The sequence below is a fragment of the Elaeis guineensis genome, chromosome 5 (assembly GCF_000442705.2).
Source record: "Elaeis guineensis isolate ETL-2024a chromosome 5, EG11, whole genome shotgun sequence".
NCBI lineage: Eukaryota > Viridiplantae > Streptophyta > Magnoliopsida > Arecales > Arecaceae > Elaeis > Elaeis guineensis.
Window position 1 is genome coordinate 106,264,267 of NC_025997.2, and position 22,328 is coordinate 106,286,594.

Here is a 22,328-nt window from a genome sequence, read left to right on the forward strand (position 1 = left end):
AATCTTGATTCTTTCTGAATTTCATCACTTCTTGCATCAATCAAGATAAATTGGGATCTAGGTTTATCCCGACCTTGGCCGCTTAATATATTGAGATTCTAAACCTTCTGGGTGAGTTGCACTCTCTGTTTTTTTTTTAAATAATCATTTAGCATGCCCTTTTTTTATGTAATCAAAGGGAATTATGTTGAATCATAAATAAGCTATGGTAAATGATAAAAAACTTATTTAAAAAACATTTAGCTCTTCCAGATCATGCCCAAGTTGGGTGCAGTCAGCAACACGACTTGGGCCGGCCCACAGCTGAAACCGCCTTCCATCAATGGACGGTCCCAAGCGAACCCGCCCCATTATACGGCATTATCAATCGCTCATACATATTTAAAGCCTGTATAAGACTCACACTGGGCCTGGCCTCTCTCCCATATCTCTCGGTGAGACGCAGCTCGAAGGAGAGCTCTCTTCCCTTCTCTCATGGCGTCGAAGCACGAGCGTCCGCTTGACGGAGCCGAGGAAGGACTCGCGACAAAGAGAATCCGGCCGGAGGTGCCACCCGGTTCTCAAGAATCCGGCGGCGGTCTTCGCGTCGAGCTTAATCCCGCCGACTGCAACCTCGGTATTCTTCCTTCCCTTCCTCTGACCGGCACTTTTGCATACTAGGGTTAGCGTTTTCTATGTCACGGGGTCTTATATTGTGAGAGTTTTAGGTTTCTGGTTGATGAATTTTTGTGTTAGGGTTCGTTGTTCGACTGGATTCGTTGATAGGGCTCGCGAATATAGTGAATTATTGTGCTGGTTTGTGTTTGTAATCTATGGACTTTGCGTGTGTTGGAAAGATTATTTGTTTTTTTTTTTTTTTCCTTTTCTCGTAGAAGAATTGTTCGTAGCTTTTGAATGCTGGCAATGTTTGAGCTTCGTTTTCAAAAATGCCATCTTTAGGTTGTCAACTTTACTATTCGGATTTCACTCAAAAAAAAACTTTATACTTCTTATTAGAGTTAATCTTTTCTTAAGTCTACATTTTTATTCTTACTCCGAATATGATATACTTTGATTATATTTTTAAAATGTTATCTTGAGTTTGTTTTTTATGGTATATTGAGTTGAGTTGCTCCTTTTGTACTGGAAACAATTGCTCCTAGTCTAAATATCGTGCTGATTTATTCTGCTGTACTTTGGAACGGAAGATGTTAACTCGAGTTTTATCGGTTTTTCAAACAAGGGATCCAAATACTTTTTGTAGTAACAAAGGTTCCTAAGCTTAATGTGTGTACATTTTTAATGTTGTGTCCAAGTTGCTGTTCCTGGTTTCAACCTTGTAATCGGGTTTGAGTTTTTTGATTTTGAGGTTCTTTGGTTCAGTGCCGGAAAGGTATTGATCCATCACATAATATGAACAAATGCAATGGGCGTGTGGTCCTAGGAAAATGTGCTGCATTGGTGGTGTGTAATCAATTATGGTTGGTGTATTTTATTATCGAGAGATTATGTTGAATTGTTACCTTGAGGTTTAGTTTTAACAGTTTTTATAACTGTTTTTACCTGCTGAGCTCCCTGGCTACATTCTTTCCCTCCTCCCCCCACCCCAACACAAATTGCGCCTTTATTCTTATTGCTAGGGGTGGTCATGGTTAGCTCTAGTCAGGTCCAAGTTGGGCTAAAAAATGATCACCCCTTAACTGACTCTTTTATAACTGGGTTAAGCGCAATAAACCCATAAAGAACCCTTTTATTTTATATAGGTCTATATGCAACGCAGCAACCCACTTAAAACTTCACTTTTTAGTTATTTACCTTAAAAATGAAGTCATGATAGGACCAAAAAGAATGGACCTAGGGTTGTGCATCAAAATAAATTGTGAGAGAGAAGGTACTAAAGTGGGGAACAATATGTGATAACCTTGAATATGCTATTTTAGTTGATATTTCTTTTTAGTGTTCTTCTTTTAACTATTGACTGCACGATCTTCTTGATTACCTGAATAAGCATTGACTTGGCAAGGTCCATCACACTATAATCAGGGGTGGAACCACAATTTATCCTTTGGGGTGCCAAGTCATAACTGGAGAAACATTGTCTTAAATCTAATGTGAAATCACAGTTAAAGAGGAAATACACTATAATTATTGTTGAGCACAAACAAAAGACCACAGTTTACTCTCCATATTAATGACGTAAAACATTTCACTCTTTTTAAAATGTGCATCAGGAATCTCAAATTTCGTCATATTACACATACATTCTAATACAGCAAAACAGGTTAAGAAAGTTCACAAGCTATAGATTTTCTATTTATTTGTGAGAAATCTAACTATGCTTTAAATAAACCTATTGAACATCGCGAAATAGCTTAAAGATTGAAAGGAAATTTTAGTATTGAGAACATTGATAAGTAGAGACAATTTCTTCATTAAGCTCTCCAATTAGCATTCAACAATCATGTACAATGTAGGAAAGAAAAGGCCAAAAGCTTGAATAGGTTCCTTCCCAACTTGTATGGATAGCCTTCCAACAGGACCATCATGAAAAGATAAGGAGAAAACTGAGATTAAAAGAAAAGTCATTTCCCAAGAAAGGAAAATGGATTTTGCATAAAATTCTACTTTGTTATTGATTTTGCTAGAAAGGTCAGATTTTTTATTTTTTTATTATTTTGCATAACCATGCACATTTAAGGATCTCTGGGATGGGTAATCCACATCCACTAAACATTCGATAACATCTGTTGAATATCTGATAGACATGTTTTGAATACATCTGTTTAGACTACCACTCATCTCATACTTATGTCTGGGGCACAATCGTCAAGGATGCTTAAAGGCACACTGTTCTACAAAGAAAATTATCCATTTTGTTCTTTAAAAATTAAAATTTAGGTGGATTTTTATATGTAAAATCCACAAAAAGAATTTGGTTAATTGAGGAGATTGAGCAGAATCTCTTTAGTCTAACCATATCTGGAATGGCTGGTATTTTTTGGTATTTACATTAAATTGAAGGAGGATTTAAAGATGAATGGCATGCTTGTTTCAGGAGCTATTGCAGGCAATGGGTTTGGAGGGGGGCCACTACACCAATGATACAATTATGGAAAGGATTTAACTGTTTTTTGAAGAGGGAGGGAGGGAGGGAGGGAGGGAGAGAGGGGGGGGGGGGGGGGCGCAGTTAGTGTAGGTCAGCAATTGCCACCCTGTTTATAATTTGGTTGGTCTCAGATCATCTGAACCCAACACAATTACTTTTCTTCTAAAAGATCCTTAGACAATCCTGCTTATTTCAGATGTTTTGACGAGTCTAGGTCAGAAATTGCCGCCCCTATTTATTGCTGGGTTGCACTTGATCCTTATCCTAGTTATAACTCCTGTAACATTTTCTTTTCGCTCTTCCAACAGAGTGACAATTATTATTGTTTCTTGTAGGTGGCTGAAAGCCACTTTTGTGTCTATTATTTTTTATTGATTATAAGATACACTGATCACATAAAAATTCCTGTGTTAGGCATTTCGTTTCTCCTACCAATGACATTACAAGAAGGTTTACATTCTTAGCAAGATTAGATTTTGTTTCTATCGCAGTGCTGGTATTAATATCAGATTATTCATTAGTATCTGTAAAGTGTTAAGTTTCAGTATTTTAGTAATTAAATTGGTTTGTTAAATATTGTGATGTTTATTTAATTATCAATAGCAGTAGCATTATCATTTAAACAAATTTGTTTTCCTTAACAAAATTCACCAGATGAATAGCATAAGCACTAATGCTGGTGCTATTATATGGTATTATTATCAAAATGGAAGTTTAGGTTTATTATTTTCTGTAATTTCAGTTGTGATAACTGATCACCGATAACATTATTTCTATACTTAATTAACATATATACACATGGTTTATTATTTTTTGTAATTTTAGTCTTGATAACTGATAACTGATAACACTATTGCCATACTAAATTGACATATATACACATGGTTGAAGAAAGAGACTAGGTCCTTCACATCCAAGCTGCATAAGCACTTTGAAGTTTGAACTATATCTTTATTGAAGTGGATAACAAAGAAACATTGAGAAGGACAATGACATGTTGATATTGTTATGGAAATAACAGTAGAAATAAGAAAAGATGGAAAAGAGTTCAGAACATTAAATGAAGGTAAACCTTTTCACATTCTATCTTCTTTTTGTTTATTTTTTCTTCCTCCCTGGATTCCTAGCCATCTGAGACTACCAAGTCATTTAACGATATTGATATGGATAGTATAATCTCTGTGCTTGTGTTGTTTTTCTTATCACCTACATATTTATATTCTTCCAAATTGCTGCAGATTTTGATATTGTTGGAAATGGCCTTCAAGGACAAGCACTACATGAAGAAGGATTTGCTTATTGCTGGTCTGGTGCCCGAGCAACTGTTGGGATAACTGGAGGGAAGTATTGTTTTGGCTGCAAAATCATTTCCGAGCAAGTTGTTGACATGTCTGACACAGCCCCTGATCAACAGCATGTGTGCCGTGTTGGTATTTCTAGAGGCGATGACCCTGTTGGAAACCTGGGTGAAACTATGCACAGTTTTGGCTTTGGTGGAACTGGCAAATTCTCAAATGCTGGGAAGTTCTCTGATTATGGCACAAAATTTGGTGTTGGTGATACTATTGTTTGTGCTGTGGACCTTGAAAATAAGCCATTAGCTTCAATTGGATTTTCCAAAAATGGGAAATGGTTGGGTGTTGCCAGGCACTTCGATGCAACCTCAAAGGGTCTTGGGGTGGTTGACACTCCACTGCAAGATCTACCTTGGGAATCTGCACTTTTTCCACACATCCTGTTGAAAAATGTTGTGGTTCAGCTCCAGTTTAGCATTGAAGATGGATTGGCTCCAGAAGAAGGTTACAAGCCCTGGAATTCTGCTATTGGGGATGGGAATGTGATTATGGGTCCCACTTTTGCAAGCGAATGCGAAGTTTTGATGATGATTGGTTTGCCTGCTTCTGGGAAGACCACTTGGGCTGAAAAATGGGTGAAGGAGCATCCTGAGAAGCGATATGTTCTGCTTGGAACAAATCTTGCTTTGGATCAAATGAAGGTCTGTGCTAAAGTACCATGTCTCTGCTTGTGGATACTGTTGGTTTATCACCAAGTTATTAGCTTGCTTTATTTTTCACTCCGTTTTAGTTGCATGCTGATTAACTTTTTTCCTTTTTAAAGTTCATTTTTCCTGATGAATAAGCTATTAAATTTGGGACATCATTCATTGCTATGCAGGTACCTGGACTGTTGCGTAAGCAGAACTATGGTGAGCGGTTTGAGCGCTTGATGAACCATGCTACGCGAATATTTAATACATTGTTAGCTAGGGCAGCCAAAACACCTCGCAATTACATTCTTGATCAAACAAATGTTTACAAGAGTGCTCGTAATCGCAAATTGAAGGCATTTGTGAATTACCGCAAGGTAGGCTCAAAAAGATAGCTACTGATCGCATAAGAAACTAGCGACCTTTATGGGTCTAAACTTGGCATATAATTTTTTTTTTTCTTATGAGTTGTCATCTACTGTTTTAACCATGTTATTTTATGCATCAGATCGCAGTAGTCGTATTCCCATCACCAAATGATCTTAGGTTTCGGGCAGAAAAGCGGTTCAAGGAAATGGGAAAGGAGGTACCTGCTGAAGCTGTAAATGAGATGATAGGTACCCATTATGATATTCAACTTAGTTCACATTTTTCTCATCATAAAATGTGAATTCTCTATGTACCCAAAGGAAAAAAAGAAGTGAAGTCTCTAAGGTTTGATTGTCTTTTTCAGCCAACTATGTCTTGCCGATGACAAAGAATATGCATGGTTCAAATGAACTTTTTGATGAGGTATCTATTCAAGTTTTCATCATTTACATTAATCTCTTCTCTCCGCAATCACACGACACATGAGTGACATATGCTTTTAATTATTTAAGGTTATTTTCACAGAATTAGGAAGAGGAGAGGGACAAAGACATTTGGATGAAATGAAGCGCTCTCTACAATCTCCTTATTTAAATAAAAATAGAGATTCTTCACCTTATTCTTGTGAAAGCTCCATCCAGTCATTTTCTACCCGTTATGCTTTGGACAAAGGAGCTGCTACAGGTTTCCAACTTTCTGCTTGACATTTGCTGACAAAAAGATCCAGAAACATCAATTATTTTGTCTGATCCTGCTTTTCTTTCCTGCTGTGCAGCTACTGGGGGTCACTGGTCAACTTCCCAATCAACAGTTTTGCTTCCGGGTCCTGATAGCCTCAATACACGACAAGTATGTGTCTTTTCTGGAATCAATTAAATTTTATCATTTTATTTTTTCTCAAGTGCAGAATATGAAATATGAATCTTTTGGATGCTTGCGGTTGAATTGAACAAGTAACAGGCTAACAGCTGTATATATTGCCAATGGTTATTTTCTCCAGTGTTTAGTTGATGTATCGAGCTTTTGAACTCTGTCTGATCCACATGAGAGGTTTGATCACCTATGCTGCTTTTCTGATCTAATATGTTTTGTATTTCTCTACTTTGTTCCTTAGTAGCAGGAATCTTCCATTTCGAGTGATGAACCCACTTCCAAGTGTCTGTGGAAACTCGTCCCTGCAGCTGCTTCTTAAGTGTTTTCTTACTAATATTTTTCAAGAGACCTGCTCCCCATGCTTGCACCCAACCCATTTCCAGAAGCTAACCTTTGTGCTTAACTCTGTCTTTTTAGTATAATACAACTTCTTAAACATCTCCAGTCATCTATTTTCTTTTAGAAATTACATAATCAGTTGTGTGTGGCACATCATAAATTTAGTATGTATGATAGGATGTGTTACTGTTTGTTCGGGAGTGATTGTGTGGCTGAGCAATATTGCATACCATCATTTAGCTATTGCTATTCTTTTTGTAATCGCTGGTCATATGTATGGAATCAAATGGGGCATCGGTCATGACCTTAAAGACATTTTAGAGGCTCACAAAGATCCATTTATAGGCCAGGGCCATAAGGGCCTATATGAAATCCTAACAACGTGATGGCATGCTCAATTATCTCTTAACCTGACTATATTAGGTTCTTTAATCATTGTTGTAGCTGACCATATGTATTCCATGCCCCTCTATCCCCTCTATCCATACCTAGCTATTGATTAGGATGTGCCATGTTGTGATCCATGGTTATGGTTGTCTCTGTGAAAATGAATGGGAAAAGATGTGTTTGTCTAACAATTCTATGTTAGGGTTAGGGTTAGGAAGAGTTATAAAAGCAATAGATTGTTCTTAATTGGTTTCTGGAGTGTTTTTTGATCCTTCTTTCCAAGAAGGCATGGCTTGTTTATGATCAGATCATCCTATTCTGATCTTTGATAAGGAGGATGAGGACCAAATTTCTGAAAGATGACCCTTAATACTTTCCTGGTTTAAAGTGGGATTATATGGTTATAACAATGAATCTGTTTTGGTAGTTTGAGGAACAAATCTTGGTCAGATCTGATCAGGTCTGCTGACAAGAGCCAGTGAAAGGTTTGTCTTTTGTATGGTAAATAAAGAATCACAGTAAGAATCTTCTCTTTTTCTTCAATTTTTTTATGCGTCTTACCATGTACATGTCTACTTTGTTTTTCATTGTTAATTTTTGATGATCAAAACCACATATTCAAGAATATTTCTAGAGCCTTATTCTCATCTTGATAAGATGCTGTCGTTTCTTAGTTATATATTTAACATCTTTTGTCAATATGCTTAATATTAAATATTATTTTGTTGTCCACTTATAATATTATAACTGAGAACATTAATTTATTTTGTATTTGTAAGCCACTTTATAATGAGTTCATGCAGTGAATTATATTATTATTCTATAGAACAAGAAAAAAGTGAGGGGCTGGAAGATCGTTGAGGTCAATACTCGGTCACTGACACATCTTTTGGCTGGTACAGTTTAACGCATCATCTGCTGGGCTTGGTTCTTCTGGAGGCTACCGTCCAAGGGGAGACAATAGCAATCTTCCTATGCCAAAGGATAGTCCATATGAGAACTTTTCAAACCATGGTAAGACTTTATTTCATGGGGATGTCTCTAATCCATATGGGAGATATGTGGCATCAAGTCCCTACAACAGAAATACTTATGAAGGGACTTCTCTTCCAATGGGTGACATGAGCCCCTGTCCAGCACACAGTGCAATAGATGCCTTTGGAAGACCTGACTTTGGGGGTCCCAGTTCTTTTCAAAATCTTAATTACAGATATCCATCAACTTCACCCTTATATAGAAGTGCTGGTGCACAACTTTGCGATCCTAGAGTTCCTCATGCTGAACACCAAGCTCTAAGAGAACCTTCATATGGGTGGCATCCTCCTGTTCAAAACACTTATGGTGAGAAAGGCCAAAGTACTTTACAGTTAGCGTTATCTATTTAGCCATTTTTTTACATCTTTGAGCATCAACAGATATTTAATTCTTGCAATCATGTCTCAAAATGCACTTGGTTAAAATGGATGAGCATGACTTTTTTTAACTTGTCCTGTGCCTGCCTGATGAGCTATTGTAACCTCAAGATCTCATTGCATCTGCAAAAAGTATGTATTTTCTCAATTTCTTCTGTTCAATTGCTGCTCATTTTATGTACAATCATCGATGGCACTGCAACATTCTATTTATCTTGTTGTCTTTAGAATGTCTTTGAGCATGAAGAACAAATTTAAATTTTGACCATGTTTTTTTAATTAGAATCTAGAAAATTGTAGTATGATCTTGTCACTGACTATTCAACTGTTCTCCATAACAGCTACTTTGACATGAAAGAGGAAGCCCACCCTACTCTGTTGGTTCCCTCCCCTGCTATGCTCTCCCTTGCTAGCATCAAAGAGACACGTGGTCCTCTTGCACTTCTTATTTCATTTTCTTTCATCATTTGACTAGGGTAATGCATTTGTTTTAGTCTAGTTTCAGCATGATCATGACACTACCTATTTTGTTCTAGCTTGAGTCTATATTCAGCATGCTAGGCTCTATATTGTCCACACTCTCCCTTCCTAGCATCAAAGAGATCTGCCGCCCATAAACCCAGGAAAAGCTTTGGTCCTGCTAATTTGTTTGTTTCATTCGCTATCTTTTTGTGGGGGGTAGCTTCATCAACCTGGTTCCAGTTTGGTCTAGATATGACCTGTATCTGTTTTAGGTCTAAAATGCTGTTGTGTTAGTTTTGGCTTGGGTCTATGAGATAGATCCTATACAACCATCATTATTCACTTGTCCAAATTTCTGATTCGAGTCATAAGTTTGATCAACCTGCTCCTTCTAGGAAATTACATCCCATCATCACATTATGAGCTAGGTCAATATTGATAGACCAGAACAATGAGTCATTACGTTATTATTTTTAACTTACTATTCTTTTTTTTGGGTATGTGGGCTTACATGCTCTTCTTTACTTCTAAGCAGCTGTAGGTGCTTGATGTGTATGGTCCATGGGCATTGTATTGGTGTTTAGCCCCACTTAGATAAAAAAAAGAATAATGAGTTATAGTTCCATTCAAATAATGTGCCATTTAATATTAGTAATATCTAAGAACTAGTAATTTTTCTTTTAATCACAGATTATCAGATATTAGAGACTACTGAACCAATTTGCGGACGACAAGTGCATGCTGACTATGTGTGCATGAGAGAGATCCCATGGCAGAGATGGTTTGAGTTCGGGTAGAAGCCTAAGAACTGTTTTGGTTCTAACTATCTAGGCAGTACAAATTCTTGCTTTTGCATTGCTGTTGTCTTTTGTGCTTCTAAACTTTCTAATAATTTCACTCCAAAATATTAGAATTAGTCCTTGTAGTCATCTTTCAGTTTGATCTTTTGACAATTGCTAATATTGCATAAGGGGAGGTTAAAACCTAGATGATAAGAGGGCAAGTCCTCATTCATAACCCATAAAAAGCCTAAATATTTTGTGGTATTAACTGGGATGTTATTGAAATTCCATTTTTTGTTGTTAGGTTACATACACCACTTTAATTTATATCATTACCACTGCCCTGCCGATTCTATTTTTTCCCTAGAGATGCCCGTGCAACATGAGTTTGAGAGAGGCTGCGTTCATTATTTTTCAAATATTGAGTGATATCCTGTTTTGTGGCATTCTCCTGTGCTGCTGCACTATATTTTCTTTTCATTATTAGAACTGATATGCATTCCAAAGTCCTAGGTGCAGTCTAAGCCCTTGAGATGGCAGTGACTGCTCAATGCTTGTTGTTGCATCATGGTCATTGCTTTATCTGAATGTTCATTAAAATCATAAGTGATGTTGCTTAAATATAATCCTTTCTCTATATGAAAAATTGACTAATCCTATGATACTTGAAACTGAGTTCCTTCTTTATAAGTGCTGCCTTTATTACAGCGTTTCCATGCATCATTTTTTTTTTTTTTTTTTTTTGCATGTTATATCTTGAAAAAGAAAAGCAGGTCCTTTATAATTAATAAAATGATTCTACTCCCCGTGCGCAGGCTCAACTCACACAACTCCACGTCCGAGGCCTCCATATGGGATCCCTCCGAATCCTGTCAATCCACGGTGGCCGGGCTTGTGATCCCGCTGACCCCAGTCTTTACTTGTGTGAAAAGGGAATGTAACTGCCCATATGACTCTCCAAAATCTTTTTTTTTTTTCTCGTGTATCTTATACGAGTTAACTTTAACCAAGCGATCTTTGTATGTTTGCCTTGTTTTGGCTGTTTATACAACTCTGCAGTGGTCAGGTCGCCTGTTTCATGTCTGCTCACAAAGACAGGTCGGGTTCTTGGCAATGTCAAGCTATCATGGTCATGGTTTGTGAATGATTTTGCGCTGGATGAGGCATTTTAGTCAAAATGTTTCAGTTTTTGTTCTATAGAATGAAACAAAAAGTATACCAATGTTTCAGTCCTTCGAGCTTCTCTTGGATGAATCTGGTTTTGCTGAGATGCTTCAAGAAAATAAACAACGGATTTTTCTCAAAATTTGGGAGATTCAGTCCATGTTTAGCGTCTTCAGTGATGGTTAGCTAAGTTGGTGGCGGTGATTGTAAATTTCGCCTATCGTATACCGTAGTCCCATATTGACTGATAGAGGGATGTCACATGGTTTCTCTTAACAATTTAAGCTTCTGAGCTGTGCGTCCATGACAAGTGGTGTCAAAGTAACGATCATTTTGTGTCGCTTAGGTATGTAAGAGATAAGAAGGATCCGGTAAAGGGAGATCGTATGAGTTTTTTTCTTTTGAGTAGATCCTTCTCCCTATGGTTAAGCTTTTGGACTATGAGCCCCTCCGGTATGGTAAAAGGTCTCATGAATCCCAGCCCCAACCGAAACAGTATCACGAGCCTCCGTGGTGCATGCGTTGTGTCGCCACTAATAATGGTGTGCGGATCCACACCATTCTGTCTCGAACCAAATAACATGCCCACTTCTGAGCTCAGTCCATTGCACAAAAGGTGGAATTGCGTTTCATGGACAAAAGAGGTAGGGCTATTCCGAACTATCACCTCAATTTTGTTTGCTTTTACTATTATAATGCTTGAGAAGTATCCTTTGCATATCAAAAATCTCTTCAATAAATCTCTATAATAACTAGTAACACTTTCTCCTCCCATGGTATAACCTCTATAAAAAGTCGTATAGGAGACGACTGGCTAGTGGATGTATTCATTTTGCTGAAGAACATGACTTTTGAAGCCAAGCTTCGTAGGAGAGATAAAAGCAATTTGGTTGCCAAAAACTGCAATTTCATCCAGGTTTGGAGGAACTCATCCACACGGCCTGTCTTGGGAACTCTGAAACTTCTCAACATAATGTAATAGACTCTCTTATAGCCCTAATGACGAGTATCAATCCTCTTTCCCGATAGCATGATGATAGCTACCCTAGCAGTCCCATTGAATATGCCAAAAAGAACATTTGGGCCATTAGATTCTCCATTGAGAGTGATGAATGGTGTGCAAGACCCTTGGTAGGTTTGTGTGAGTGTGCAAGCATGCCAACGGTGTTGATTACAAAAATGAAGATAGGTTGAAGAATTGGTGGTATAAGTCCGTAGATCTTCACCTTCAAGGATTTTCACTATTATGATACCATTTGCTCGAAAGAAGAGAATTTAGTATATAGCTGGGGCTATAATTCTTATTACAACTATGGATAAACTAGAGTAACGCAGGATACATGAAGCAAGAAGATAAAAGCTGTATATAATGATAAATTAAAAATAAAGATAAAGATAAGGTGTTTGATTGGTTGAAGGTTTATTTCTCTTGGATTATAGTTTAAAATTTATAAGTGGCTCCTATTAACTACTAAAATAGATATCACTATATAACTTTTAATACTTATCCTTATTGGTTTATGCCATATAGGCTACTATTATCGCATATCATATTTATCTTCCCTTTATTACTCTTATATTTTTAGTAGTATAACCACTCCTATATTTTATGTAGTGGTAAGATAAGATAACCATCTAGTTTTGATACTTGTTCTTGTTGATTTGTGCCATGTGGATTATTATTATTGTCCATGGAAGTCACCTCCATTCCACTACAAAACCTATGCCCTATTTGTTGATAGAAGAAGAGAAACTCCTATTCTGAAAAGATGTAAGGATCATTAGTCTTTTCTTTGATCAACCAACTAGTTTTGTTTAGCGTAAGAAGGACAGCATTCTCAATTCTCCCACAAGTGGCATCACCATTCCTCCATGTACTTAGTGGTAACTATTTGTTAGCTATCCCTTAGCCTCCACTTTATAGAAGGCATCAGTTTAGACCAATAGCTCTCGCTTTCTAAGTCTCCACCATAGTTACTTAGCCTCCATCATTGTCGTGCCTATATTGGCCTACACCCTTAATGTATCAGCATGTATTCTTATATATAAACTACTTCTTCTTTGGTGTATCAGCTTTTAGATCACAATCGTTATTCTGATTGTGGTATAACTAGATATATAGATTGCATATTATTTGGTGATGGTCCCCTATGCATGCATTCATCTTTTCCTTTAAGTGGTGTTTGGTGACCCAAATAGGATCACCATGATAATTTAATATCATTGGTGATCCGAATCTTATGATGATCTAATCTAAATAATCTAAGATTACTTTGTTTGATATGCCATGATTCAATAATTAAAGATCTCTAGATATCCATGAGTATCTATTTGGTATTCGATGAGAATTCAAGATCACTGGTCATGCAATACCAAAACTATCTTTGATATATTTTATAAAAATATATTTTTAAATATATAAAATATATTAAAATAAAAATATTAATATATTACAATAAAATATTAATATATTTATTAATATATTAATTATTCATATATTTTATTAAAATATATTAATTGTTATCATAAAATTAATATTTTTATTTACACACAATATATTACTTTTGAATATTAATATTATTTTGATTAGAATGATAAGCCAAACAGAAGTAATATATTAAATAATTTTATTATATGAATATAGAATATAATAATATATTTTTATTATAATTTAAAATTATTATTAATTAATAGTATGATAATAATATATAATTAATATAATATATATCATAAATATAATATATATATATATATATATATATATATATATATATAGCATCAATATAAATTATAATAATTTTAAATTTTTGATCTCAAAAATAAATATCATATTATCAAGTACAGATGGAGTTGATGAGGGATCACCTCCACCTGTTGCCCACGCCAAACATCCCCTTAAATTCGAATTCCTCCAACGGTCAGAACCCGGCTCCCGTGATAAGAGCACTCAAGCCAGCGAACACACTGGGGCAGAGCGAGCGAGAGAGAGAGAGAGAGAGAGAGATGGATTTGAAGAAAGGAAAGGGGAAATCATCGCCGGTCAAAAATGGAGAATGGATTCGTGGAAGAAGCACCGAAAACACTGATCACTGGGCTTTTTTGGTAAGAATCGAGACCTGTTCAGTTGGATTAATTGGTTTTGATGCATCTTATATAATACATGTAGAATATAATGCTCTTCTTTCTTTTAACCTAACGATATTTACTCGTTTTCATCAAAAAAGGGTCTAAATCTTGTTAAAGAATTAGTTTTACTTTTTTCCTCTAAAATGGAGCATCCGTTTTTCCTCCGATGGATATCTCAAATTCTCAATCTATCAAATGTTGATGTTTTGGATTCACCGTATGAAACTAAGGATCGGGTCTGTAATGCCTGGGATCAAATTAGGATTCTTGATTTGATGTTTTTAGACTCACAAGCCCGCCCTATACGAAGATCAAGTAGGCTTTTTTTCTTTTTCCCCCCCCCCTTAATAATTCTTGTCTAGGGCAACTTTATATTTTCTTGATTATTTTTCAGGAAGAAATCGAAGCCCCGATGTGGGTGGACCTCACATTAGAAGCTCAACTCATAGGCCAAGACATGTGAGTCTCAAGAAAGATCTAGTTTTGTAGAGTTCTTTGATGTCTTTGTGCACCTAATTTGGCATTCCATGTCTTTTGGTCATCACCCTCTTCTCATTCTTTTTATAATTATGCGGCAGGGATGATGCTTGGTTTCAGACATCCCATCCGTAAGCTTCCAATGATCTTCTGACCTAAACTTAAATCTCATATCTAATAGCCTACTAAGTTGGAAATCCATATTCTTCAGGGTACATCAAATGTCATCTCGCCATTTGAAGTCATCCTTCCCTTGTTGTGTCCATGAACAAGAAGATTCTCCCAAATTACCTTGCCACTCTCCAAAGCTTCCCGACTCGGTCTCACGATCAAGAGGCAAGCATTACAAGAGCAGGAAATGGGAAGGGAACAAGAATGGTTTTCTGGTGGATAAACCGCACCCTGTCAGGTAATAAGTTGTTCCCTATAGGTCATAGTTGACAAATTTTTGTATGTCTTCTTGCTTTGTATGTTCTTCAATAATGAATGGTCATGACTCAGGAAGTTAGGAGGAAAAGGTTTGGGGAGTGTGACAAGAAAGAGTGCTAATGGCAGTAGTTCAACAAGCACACTCACAACAAATACATCTATCAGAAAATCTGCATCCAACTTCAAAGATATGAAACATAATTATGGTTTCAAGTCAAATTCCAGATCAAAAGCAAGTTCATCGAGCAGTATTGTACCTAGTTACCAAATTTTAAAATCCAAGCCAGGTTCTGGAGGTCCAGAATACATTTTTGATGTTGTGCCAGCAACTTCTGAGGTATCCTGTGGAACTTCTGACATGGCATGCAGTTCAAATCTGAGAGGCAGTAGCAATCCAAGATGCTGCTCGAGGAGAGAAACAGGGGTTGAAAGGGTTTTGCAGAATCGGAAATCTTCTTCAAGCAAATCCAGTGTCGGTTCCTCTTATAGCCTCAGATGCAAAGTCAGGGACATCGGTTTTGCCGTGACGCAGAAAAAACGGACAATTGCTGAGACAAAGACTGCCACAAGATCAGTAATTATATCAAGAATGTCTGCAAGACAAATTCCAGAGAGGAATTCAAGTTCCAAGAATCAAAGGAGAGCTGACTGCAATAAGTTAGTCTTTCAGGAATCAAAATCAAAGGTTGGAAACCCATGAACACCTTAGCAGTCCACATTTAACCAAACTTTTCAACTAATAAATATAATCCTTAATTATACTTTGCAGAACTTGGCTTCAACTGTACCTAGGAAGCCGTTATGTTTACTTGACAAGTCAAAGCCAGTGAAAAATGGAGTTGTGACACAACAAAAAATGATCTATAGTGCTGGAAAGTTCAACTCAGTGGCTGCTAGTGAGAGAGAAAATGCAAAAGAAGGGAAAATTCAGAATTCGAAAGCTGTGAAACAAGGAAGATATGTGAGTAGATATGCATTGATAAATCATAAGGTATATTGATTTGAATTTTTCATGATGTATGTTTCCTATTTTTTGGTATCTTATCATCATTATTTGAACAAAACCTCATTGAGAACAAGGATTAGGTGCTGACATTGCCATGCCTATGCTGGCATGCTGTGCTATGCCAGGTGCAAGCTTACACATGCCAAGTTTTGGCACATGCATGTGCAATGGCATGTACCATGCCAACCAGTGAACAACTCACGGACTTCTATGAGAATCTTACAGCCTGTTTAGTGTTGCCTTTTTTCCTGTTTCAAAAATCAAAGAAGAAAAATGAGCAAGACTTAACAACTGTGCTGCAACCCTTTTGTTTTTTTTATTTTTTTGTAAAATCATTAGAGATTTTCGAAGCAAGGATTTATTGCTTTTGAAAGGAGTGAAAATAAAAGCAAGAAATAGAAGAAGTCTTTTTGCAAATGTCTTCATCATCAATCTCCTGGTGGTACTTCTCTAATTTGTACAGAACAACGACAATACCAAACTGGCCCTCAAAAATCTATTTCCGAAGAAGCATTTGGCTTTTAAAAGATCTTTTATTAGTGGAGATGCACGGCAATACTTGGAGAATATAATGACTCTGGTTTTGTGGATTCATGACCTATTTGACTCTTGTACTGTTGATTGAAAATGCTTAAAAGAATTAAAAGATGTTGTTAGAAAGTACCATGAATGTAATTAAATTGTTGGAGTTTCTCCATGCCACATCAGGAGTTTATTTGGGAAAGCCAACGCTACTTCTAACCACTTGTAATCTGATCATTGTCCAAGTTGATTCAATGCACTACTGAGTTTTCTAGACATGGCAAGAATATTTATAGGCATTTGACCGTTACCTGATAGAGAGATCAACTCAATAATATTTAAGCATTATGTTCTGAATTTCTTTCCTGATTTTTGTTTGAAGATATATGTTAACTTTTCATATCTAATGCAGCTGCTTTTCTCGTTTTAATTATATTTGCATCTCTTTTCAGGGAAAAACTAATGGAGCAAGGCAAGAGAGCAATTTGAGAAGTGCAGCTTCAAAAACCTATTTTCGATAGCCTGCTGAGTAGCTCATATGTATATAACTTTTCTTTGATATATGGTTAAACTCCTTTTTTTTTTTTTTTTTTTTGCTTTCTTTCTTAATTTCTTTCGTTTTCTAGAAAACTAAGGGTGGACTGCCACCAGTATTTCGGAAAGATGATGCAAGAATTATCCATACTAACCTTTAGGGAAACATCATCTTTACGTCCAAATGTGGAACCTCTTTCCTTGTAGAAAAGAAGGTGCAATCACTAATCTACTGTACAGATAACTATATCGAAAAGCATGAAGCAATTTTATCCCATATATTAACTAAGTGTACATGCTTGCTATTGGTGTGGCAGTGCTATCTTTTATTTATCTCCTCTAGAAGTGTCATCAGCTAGATAATAACAAACTCATTTGTTAAGGTTGATGAGGCATATTGTTATCTCTTATAAATGGGAGGGAGATTTAATGCCATAGCATGAGTTTCGATGGAGGTATTTGGAGATTGTGAATGATGATTTCCTTAGAACATAGTTCCAATATTTACATGTGCTGCATGGCATAACCTGGAACAAATAGGAGATTTGGATGTATATAAAATAGTGGTTTCGTTTCTGCTTTGTTTAGCAACAGATAATCAGGTCATATCAAAACAAGAGGCCAAAATCTAGCACAAGCAGATGGAATATCAAAATTCATTTCTACAATGCAACGCTGTTGAGTTTCCAACAATAAGTATTACTGGATTTTTTTTTTTTTTTTTTTTTTTTTTTGACAGGAAAACACCCAACGAGGAACCCGGATGAATGATGTTTGGAGGATGGTGTTGCTACACTCCCTGGCATGCACATAGTGAGATTCTAGAGAATTAAATCTGAATTAAAATGCTTAATCCAAAGCCTTCCTTTTACCCTTCTTTCATGAATTTAACGCAACCCTGCTGTCATTGTATAAAGTTGTTTTTTAGGGGTAAGGTACCCGAGCTATCGCTGCTTTTTGCCTCCCTGCGTACCCATGTCCTTAGTTCCAGATCATGGCATGGCAAAGTACGAGTTTTTCTTTCTTTCTTTTTTTAGCAAGTCCTGTATGATGGTTTTTACTACATGCAATCCAAGCAGGATAGTAATGCGGATCTAATAGGAAGAATCAACTGAAATGAAACCAACACTAGGAACTCAACAATGGTTGGTGTTGTAGATCTGTACCTTGTTCTCGGCTTAAACTACCTCGTCACCACCGAGCAAATTATAGCTAAGCTACAGAAGATAGCATTTGCTGGATTGGACGGGCACGGTGATCGCCTAATATAATCTGTTGGATTAGCAGTAGTTCTTCTTCCTCAGTCTGATCTCTTCTTACCTCGACGGATGACCTACTTCAAGCCGATCAACTTCGGTTAGCAAGATTCTACATTCCTCGATTTTAGCAACCTACTAGGTCAGCTGTTGTCGAGGAAGACCTAATAGGTCAGTCTTTGCTGAACTACTACATCTGTCTATAGACTCTTTCTCTCCAAATCTGGAAAGTTCAGATAAGGTAGAACTTCTTTGCAATCAGATCTTCCACAAAAAGAAAGTCCTCCGAATCTATCCATCCGACAAATCCGACAATCACTAAGACTCCAAGTCGAATGCATCTCAAACTCTTCTCCTATAAATAAAGGCTTCAGGACCCTCCAAGGTATGCAATCAATCAATTCCTAATTCTCTCGTCTCATTGTTCTCCATCTCCTGACTTGAGTGTTAGAGGATCTACATCGGAGAGCCACCCCCTCCCGGTGTGGACTTGTTTTGTAGGTTTTTGGATGAAGTTTCAGTAGTGGATATACTCCTGCGACCGACCTCAGATGGGGAGTTTGGCAGCAACATTTTGATGCCCCCCACTCTCAAGATCGAGCTGCAAATAGGTCAGTCGAAGAGAGTACTTAATCTGAGGTTGAGGCTGAGAAGATCAAGCTGTTCATTGAGGACATGTGTCAAGAATTGAATAGCTGAGGTGAACTGTCTTTGAATCTAGGATGTCGATTCCTCAAATCCATGGAAGCCTTGCTTCGATCAATCATCAAGCAACACTTGTCGAACATCGATCGGGGGAGATAAATCGTTAGTAGATCAAAGCCATTTTAGGGTTCTATAAATAGAGCCACGGTAACTTTCTTTTTACTGCTTCTACTATTCGGAGGGAGAACTTTAGCACTTTGGTGATTCTGCATATTTGCTCGGATAAAGCCAAGCTAGTTGGTCTTCCTCTACTCCTCATCCCCCATCTACTCGGCCGCTTCACTTTTAGGTCAGTCCCTTTTTCTTTAGCCATGAGTGAATCTAGCTTTTCTTCCGACACCTAGAGCACAGGTGATGGTTTTAGGAGTGCGGTCCCTGAGGCATCAAGCTCAAACGATGATATTATAAGTGCTACCCTCGAGATGTTAAGCTTGGAAAATGACACTAGGAGCATAGACCCTGGATTCGATGTTGCTTGTTCCTCAGGAAGACCCGAGATTCCGAACTTTAGTCCATATAGGATAGATTCTATCTTTATCTTCGAGGACTTAGAAGTCTTTAGATTAAAATACCAAACTCCTTCTGAATTTAAACTAGAGGTGGCCATTCCATGCGAAAGAATAGCTCTTCTTTGTCCAGGCTGAGTTGTTTTACATGAGAAAGCTCTGAAGGCTAGAGTTCAGTTGCCATTCCACTACCTCATAGTAGAATTTCTTAAATTATATAAAATAAGTTTCTGTAGTGTTACACCAAACTCATGGCGCCAGATCATAGGCTTCTTTGCTCATTGCCTTCTCCTCAGGGTTGAGGCGACCTCCCATCTTTCTCAGGTCTCCTTCACATTAAAGGAGCATCCCACAGAGAATGGATGGTGGTATGTTTCTCCTTAGTGGAGACGTCGTCTCTTTCGAGGTGTTCCTTCCTCAGTTCACAACTGGAAAGAGTATTTTTTCTTCATATCGACCAAGCAACCTTGGGACTTTTGCATGTCATATGGTAGACCTTATAGGGCTAGTTAGGGCTCCAATTTTGTTTGACGCCGAGGAGGAGATGTTGAAGCGGATCTTCAGTCAAACTCTTCCTTTACTAGCTGAATTTCTTACTAAAGATACTTTGTTCACAGGATTGGGCGAAGTTTATTCAACCCAAAAAGTGAGTTGCTTTTCATATATCCTTTGTAGCTCATCACTTTTTGCATTTTTTACTAACTTTGTGTGCCATGTAGAAATGGACCCCAAGGATGCTGAGGCTCTTCATCGGGATATGAAGAGAAAGAAGACGAGCATGGCCTTAGCTCCAAAGTGTGGCCACACCGAGGCCGTTCTTGCTCAGTCCATTGCTGGGGGATCCTCGAGGCCGAGCGAAACCTGAAGGAAGGAGTGATCGGTGCCGGCAAGGACAGTGGTGCCGCTGCAATCTGCTGCCCTAGGGGAGCCTGCCCCCTGACCTTCTACATCTTCATCACAGAGGAGTTTGGGCAGGCCTTGAATTTCTGTGAAGATGTCTTCACACCCGACTGATGTATAGGTTGGGTCTTCTGCTCCAGTAGGAGCTCCTTCGGGCGCCGAGGTCCAGGACAACAGGACGGGCATCAATAATTTCGAGTTGCCCGATCCTTGATTCAGTCAATCCTCCTACCGACCGATGTCGAAGCCTTCAACACTGAAGGCAGTGCATTCCAGATGCATGATGCATACGACTCCATACTTCGGGTAAGCGATGATCTTTCCCATATTGCTCGATTATTACCAATCTTGATATTCAATGCTAATTTTTTTTTAGCTCGTCCATCATGTAGATTATTATACCGAGGTGATGCACGAAGCTCGATGCATCTCGAGAGAGGCTGAGGAAAAGGCCGGTCAGGCTAGCAGAAGGACGGATGACACCCAATTGGCAAAGCTTAAGGCTAAAGAGAAGGCCAAGTCATTGGAGGAAGAAGTGAAGCGATTGAAATTCAAGTTTTCTAAAGCTCGGGCTGAATCTGAAGCTCAGCTTTCAGCCAAGAAGAAAAAATACGAGGATGGGTTGAAGGCTGCCAAGGTCACCACGGTTGAGGCCTTCAAATCTTTGGCCGAGTTCTGTGACATCAAAGGGGACTTTGGTGTGGCCTCATATGCATAAGGTATCTCTGACCTCAAAGAGAAGGTCAAGAAGATGGCTTTGGATTTTGACCTCAATCTATTAGAGTCAGATGATGAGGAACAGATCAGTGAGGGTAGAGATGAAGTCTGCAGGTTGAGGATCTCTTCAGCCCGGAGCAGGAGGATAGGAGAGTCGAGGAAGTGGTTTTAACCCCTCCTCCGATTGTTATTATTCTTTCTGATCGAGCCGAGGTTGAAGATCCACCTGCCCCCTAGGCCTAAAGCTTTTTGCTTTTATTTTTTGTATCCCAGCTCGAGCATATCCGAGCTTCCTTGATCGGTCCCATTTTAAAACCTTGATTATCATCGAGGTATTTTATAACGGGCCGATCTTTACTTGTAAAATATTTTTCTTTCAATGAAAATATTTTTTTTACTTGATCAATTGTCGAGATCGATATCGACCTTCATTGGGTTCCTTGAGACAGCACTTGTTAGTCGTAGGCTGTCATCCTGATGATGAGGAATAAAAATCGATGAGAATTGGGAGACTTGGTCCCAAGTCGTGGCCACAGACCATGTGGAGAGTTATATGGATCCATTCCACTTCCTCAGCCATATCCAAGGATTATATACTTAAGAATTCATATGGACACCCCGATCCTCAACTGTAGCCGGAGATCGCATGTTTGAGTTGATGGCGAACACGTTCCGCTGCTCGACCATGGCCGAGGATCGCATATTTGAGTTAATGAAGAATACGTTCTGCTCCTCGACAATGGCCGAGGATCGCATGTCTGAGTTGATGGAGAATATGTTCCAATCCTCAGCCATGGCTAAGGATCGCGTGTTTGAGTTGATGGAGAATACATTCTGCTCCTTGATCATGACCGAGGATCGTATGTTTAAGTTGATGGAGAACATGTTCCGCTCCTCAACCATAGCCAAGGATAGTGCATGGTTGAGGATCATGTGTTTGAGTTGATGGAGAACACATTTCGCTCTTCGATTGTGATTGAGGATCGCATATGTGAGTTGATGGAGAATATATTCCGATCCTCGATCGTGGCCGAGGATTGCGTGTTTGAGTTGATAGAAAACACGTTCCGCTCCTCGACCGTGGCTGACATGTGATCCTTAACTGTGGTCGAAGATTGCATGTTTGAGATGATGGAGAACACGTTCCACTCCTCAATCATGGTCGAGGATCATATATTTGAATTGGTGGAGAATACGTTTCGTTCCTCAACTATAGCCTAATATTGCGTGTTTTGGAGATCTACATGGTGAACATTCCACATTCCGCTCATGGGCGAAGGGCATATATGT

The 22,328-nt window shown here is 38.1% G+C and overlaps 2 protein-coding genes across 4 annotated transcripts; both read left to right on the forward strand.

Moving 5' to 3' along the window:
* Positions 1-415: 415 nt before the first annotated feature.
* Positions 416-10,928, forward strand: LOC105045432 (uncharacterized). The gene is made up of 9 exons (XM_010923708.3): positions 416-616; positions 4,324-5,081; positions 5,261-5,449; positions 5,581-5,689; positions 5,806-5,864; positions 5,954-6,125; positions 6,217-6,290; positions 7,943-8,381; positions 10,512-10,928. The coding sequence occupies exons 1-9, from the start codon at positions 475-477 to the stop codon at positions 10,592-10,594; spliced, it is 2,025 nt and encodes a 674-aa protein (XP_010922010.1). The 5' UTR covers positions 416-474; the 3' UTR covers positions 10,595-10,928.
* Positions 10,929-13,742: 2,814 nt separating this feature from the next.
* LOC105045431 (uncharacterized) lies at positions 13,743-17,231 on the forward strand. Of its 3 annotated transcripts, none has more exons than XM_010923706.4 (7): positions 13,743-13,962; positions 14,381-14,445; positions 14,565-14,594; positions 14,675-14,872; positions 14,965-15,577; positions 15,662-15,883; positions 16,873-17,231. In XM_010923706.4, the coding sequence occupies exons 1-7, from the start codon at positions 13,864-13,866 to the stop codon at positions 16,939-16,941; spliced, it is 1,296 nt and encodes a 431-aa protein (XP_010922008.1). In that variant the 5' UTR covers positions 13,743-13,863; the 3' UTR covers positions 16,942-17,231. The 3 variants fall into 3 exon arrangements, with proteins under 3 accessions (XP_010922008.1, XP_010922009.1, XP_019706206.1); XM_010923707.4 differs by having other exon boundaries at positions 15,662-15,853; XM_019850647.3 differs by lacking the exons at positions 14,381-14,445; positions 14,565-14,594.
* Positions 17,232-22,328: the final 5,097 nt, after the last annotated feature.

Coding starts and splice junctions, on each gene's coding strand:
- LOC105045431 (XM_010923706.4), top strand. CDS start 13,864: ATGGATTTGAAGAAAGGAAAGGGGAAATCATCGCCGGTCAAAAATGGA. Junction 13,963..14,380: donor CTGATCACTGGGCTTTTTTG/GTAAGAATCGAG, acceptor ATTATTTTTCAG/GAAGAAATCGAAGCCCCGAT. Junction 15,578..15,661: donor TTCAGGAATCAAAATCAAAG/GTTGGAAACCCA, acceptor TATACTTTGCAG/AACTTGGCTTCAACTGTACC.
- LOC105045432 (XM_010923708.3), top strand. CDS start 475: ATGGCGTCGAAGCACGAGCGTCCGCTTGACGGAGCCGAGGAAGGACTC. Junction 617..4,323: donor TCCCGCCGACTGCAACCTCG/GTATTCTTCCTT, acceptor AAATTGCTGCAG/ATTTTGATATTGTTGGAAAT. Junction 5,082..5,260: donor TTGCTTTGGATCAAATGAAG/GTCTGTGCTAAA, acceptor ATTGCTATGCAG/GTACCTGGACTGTTGCGTAA.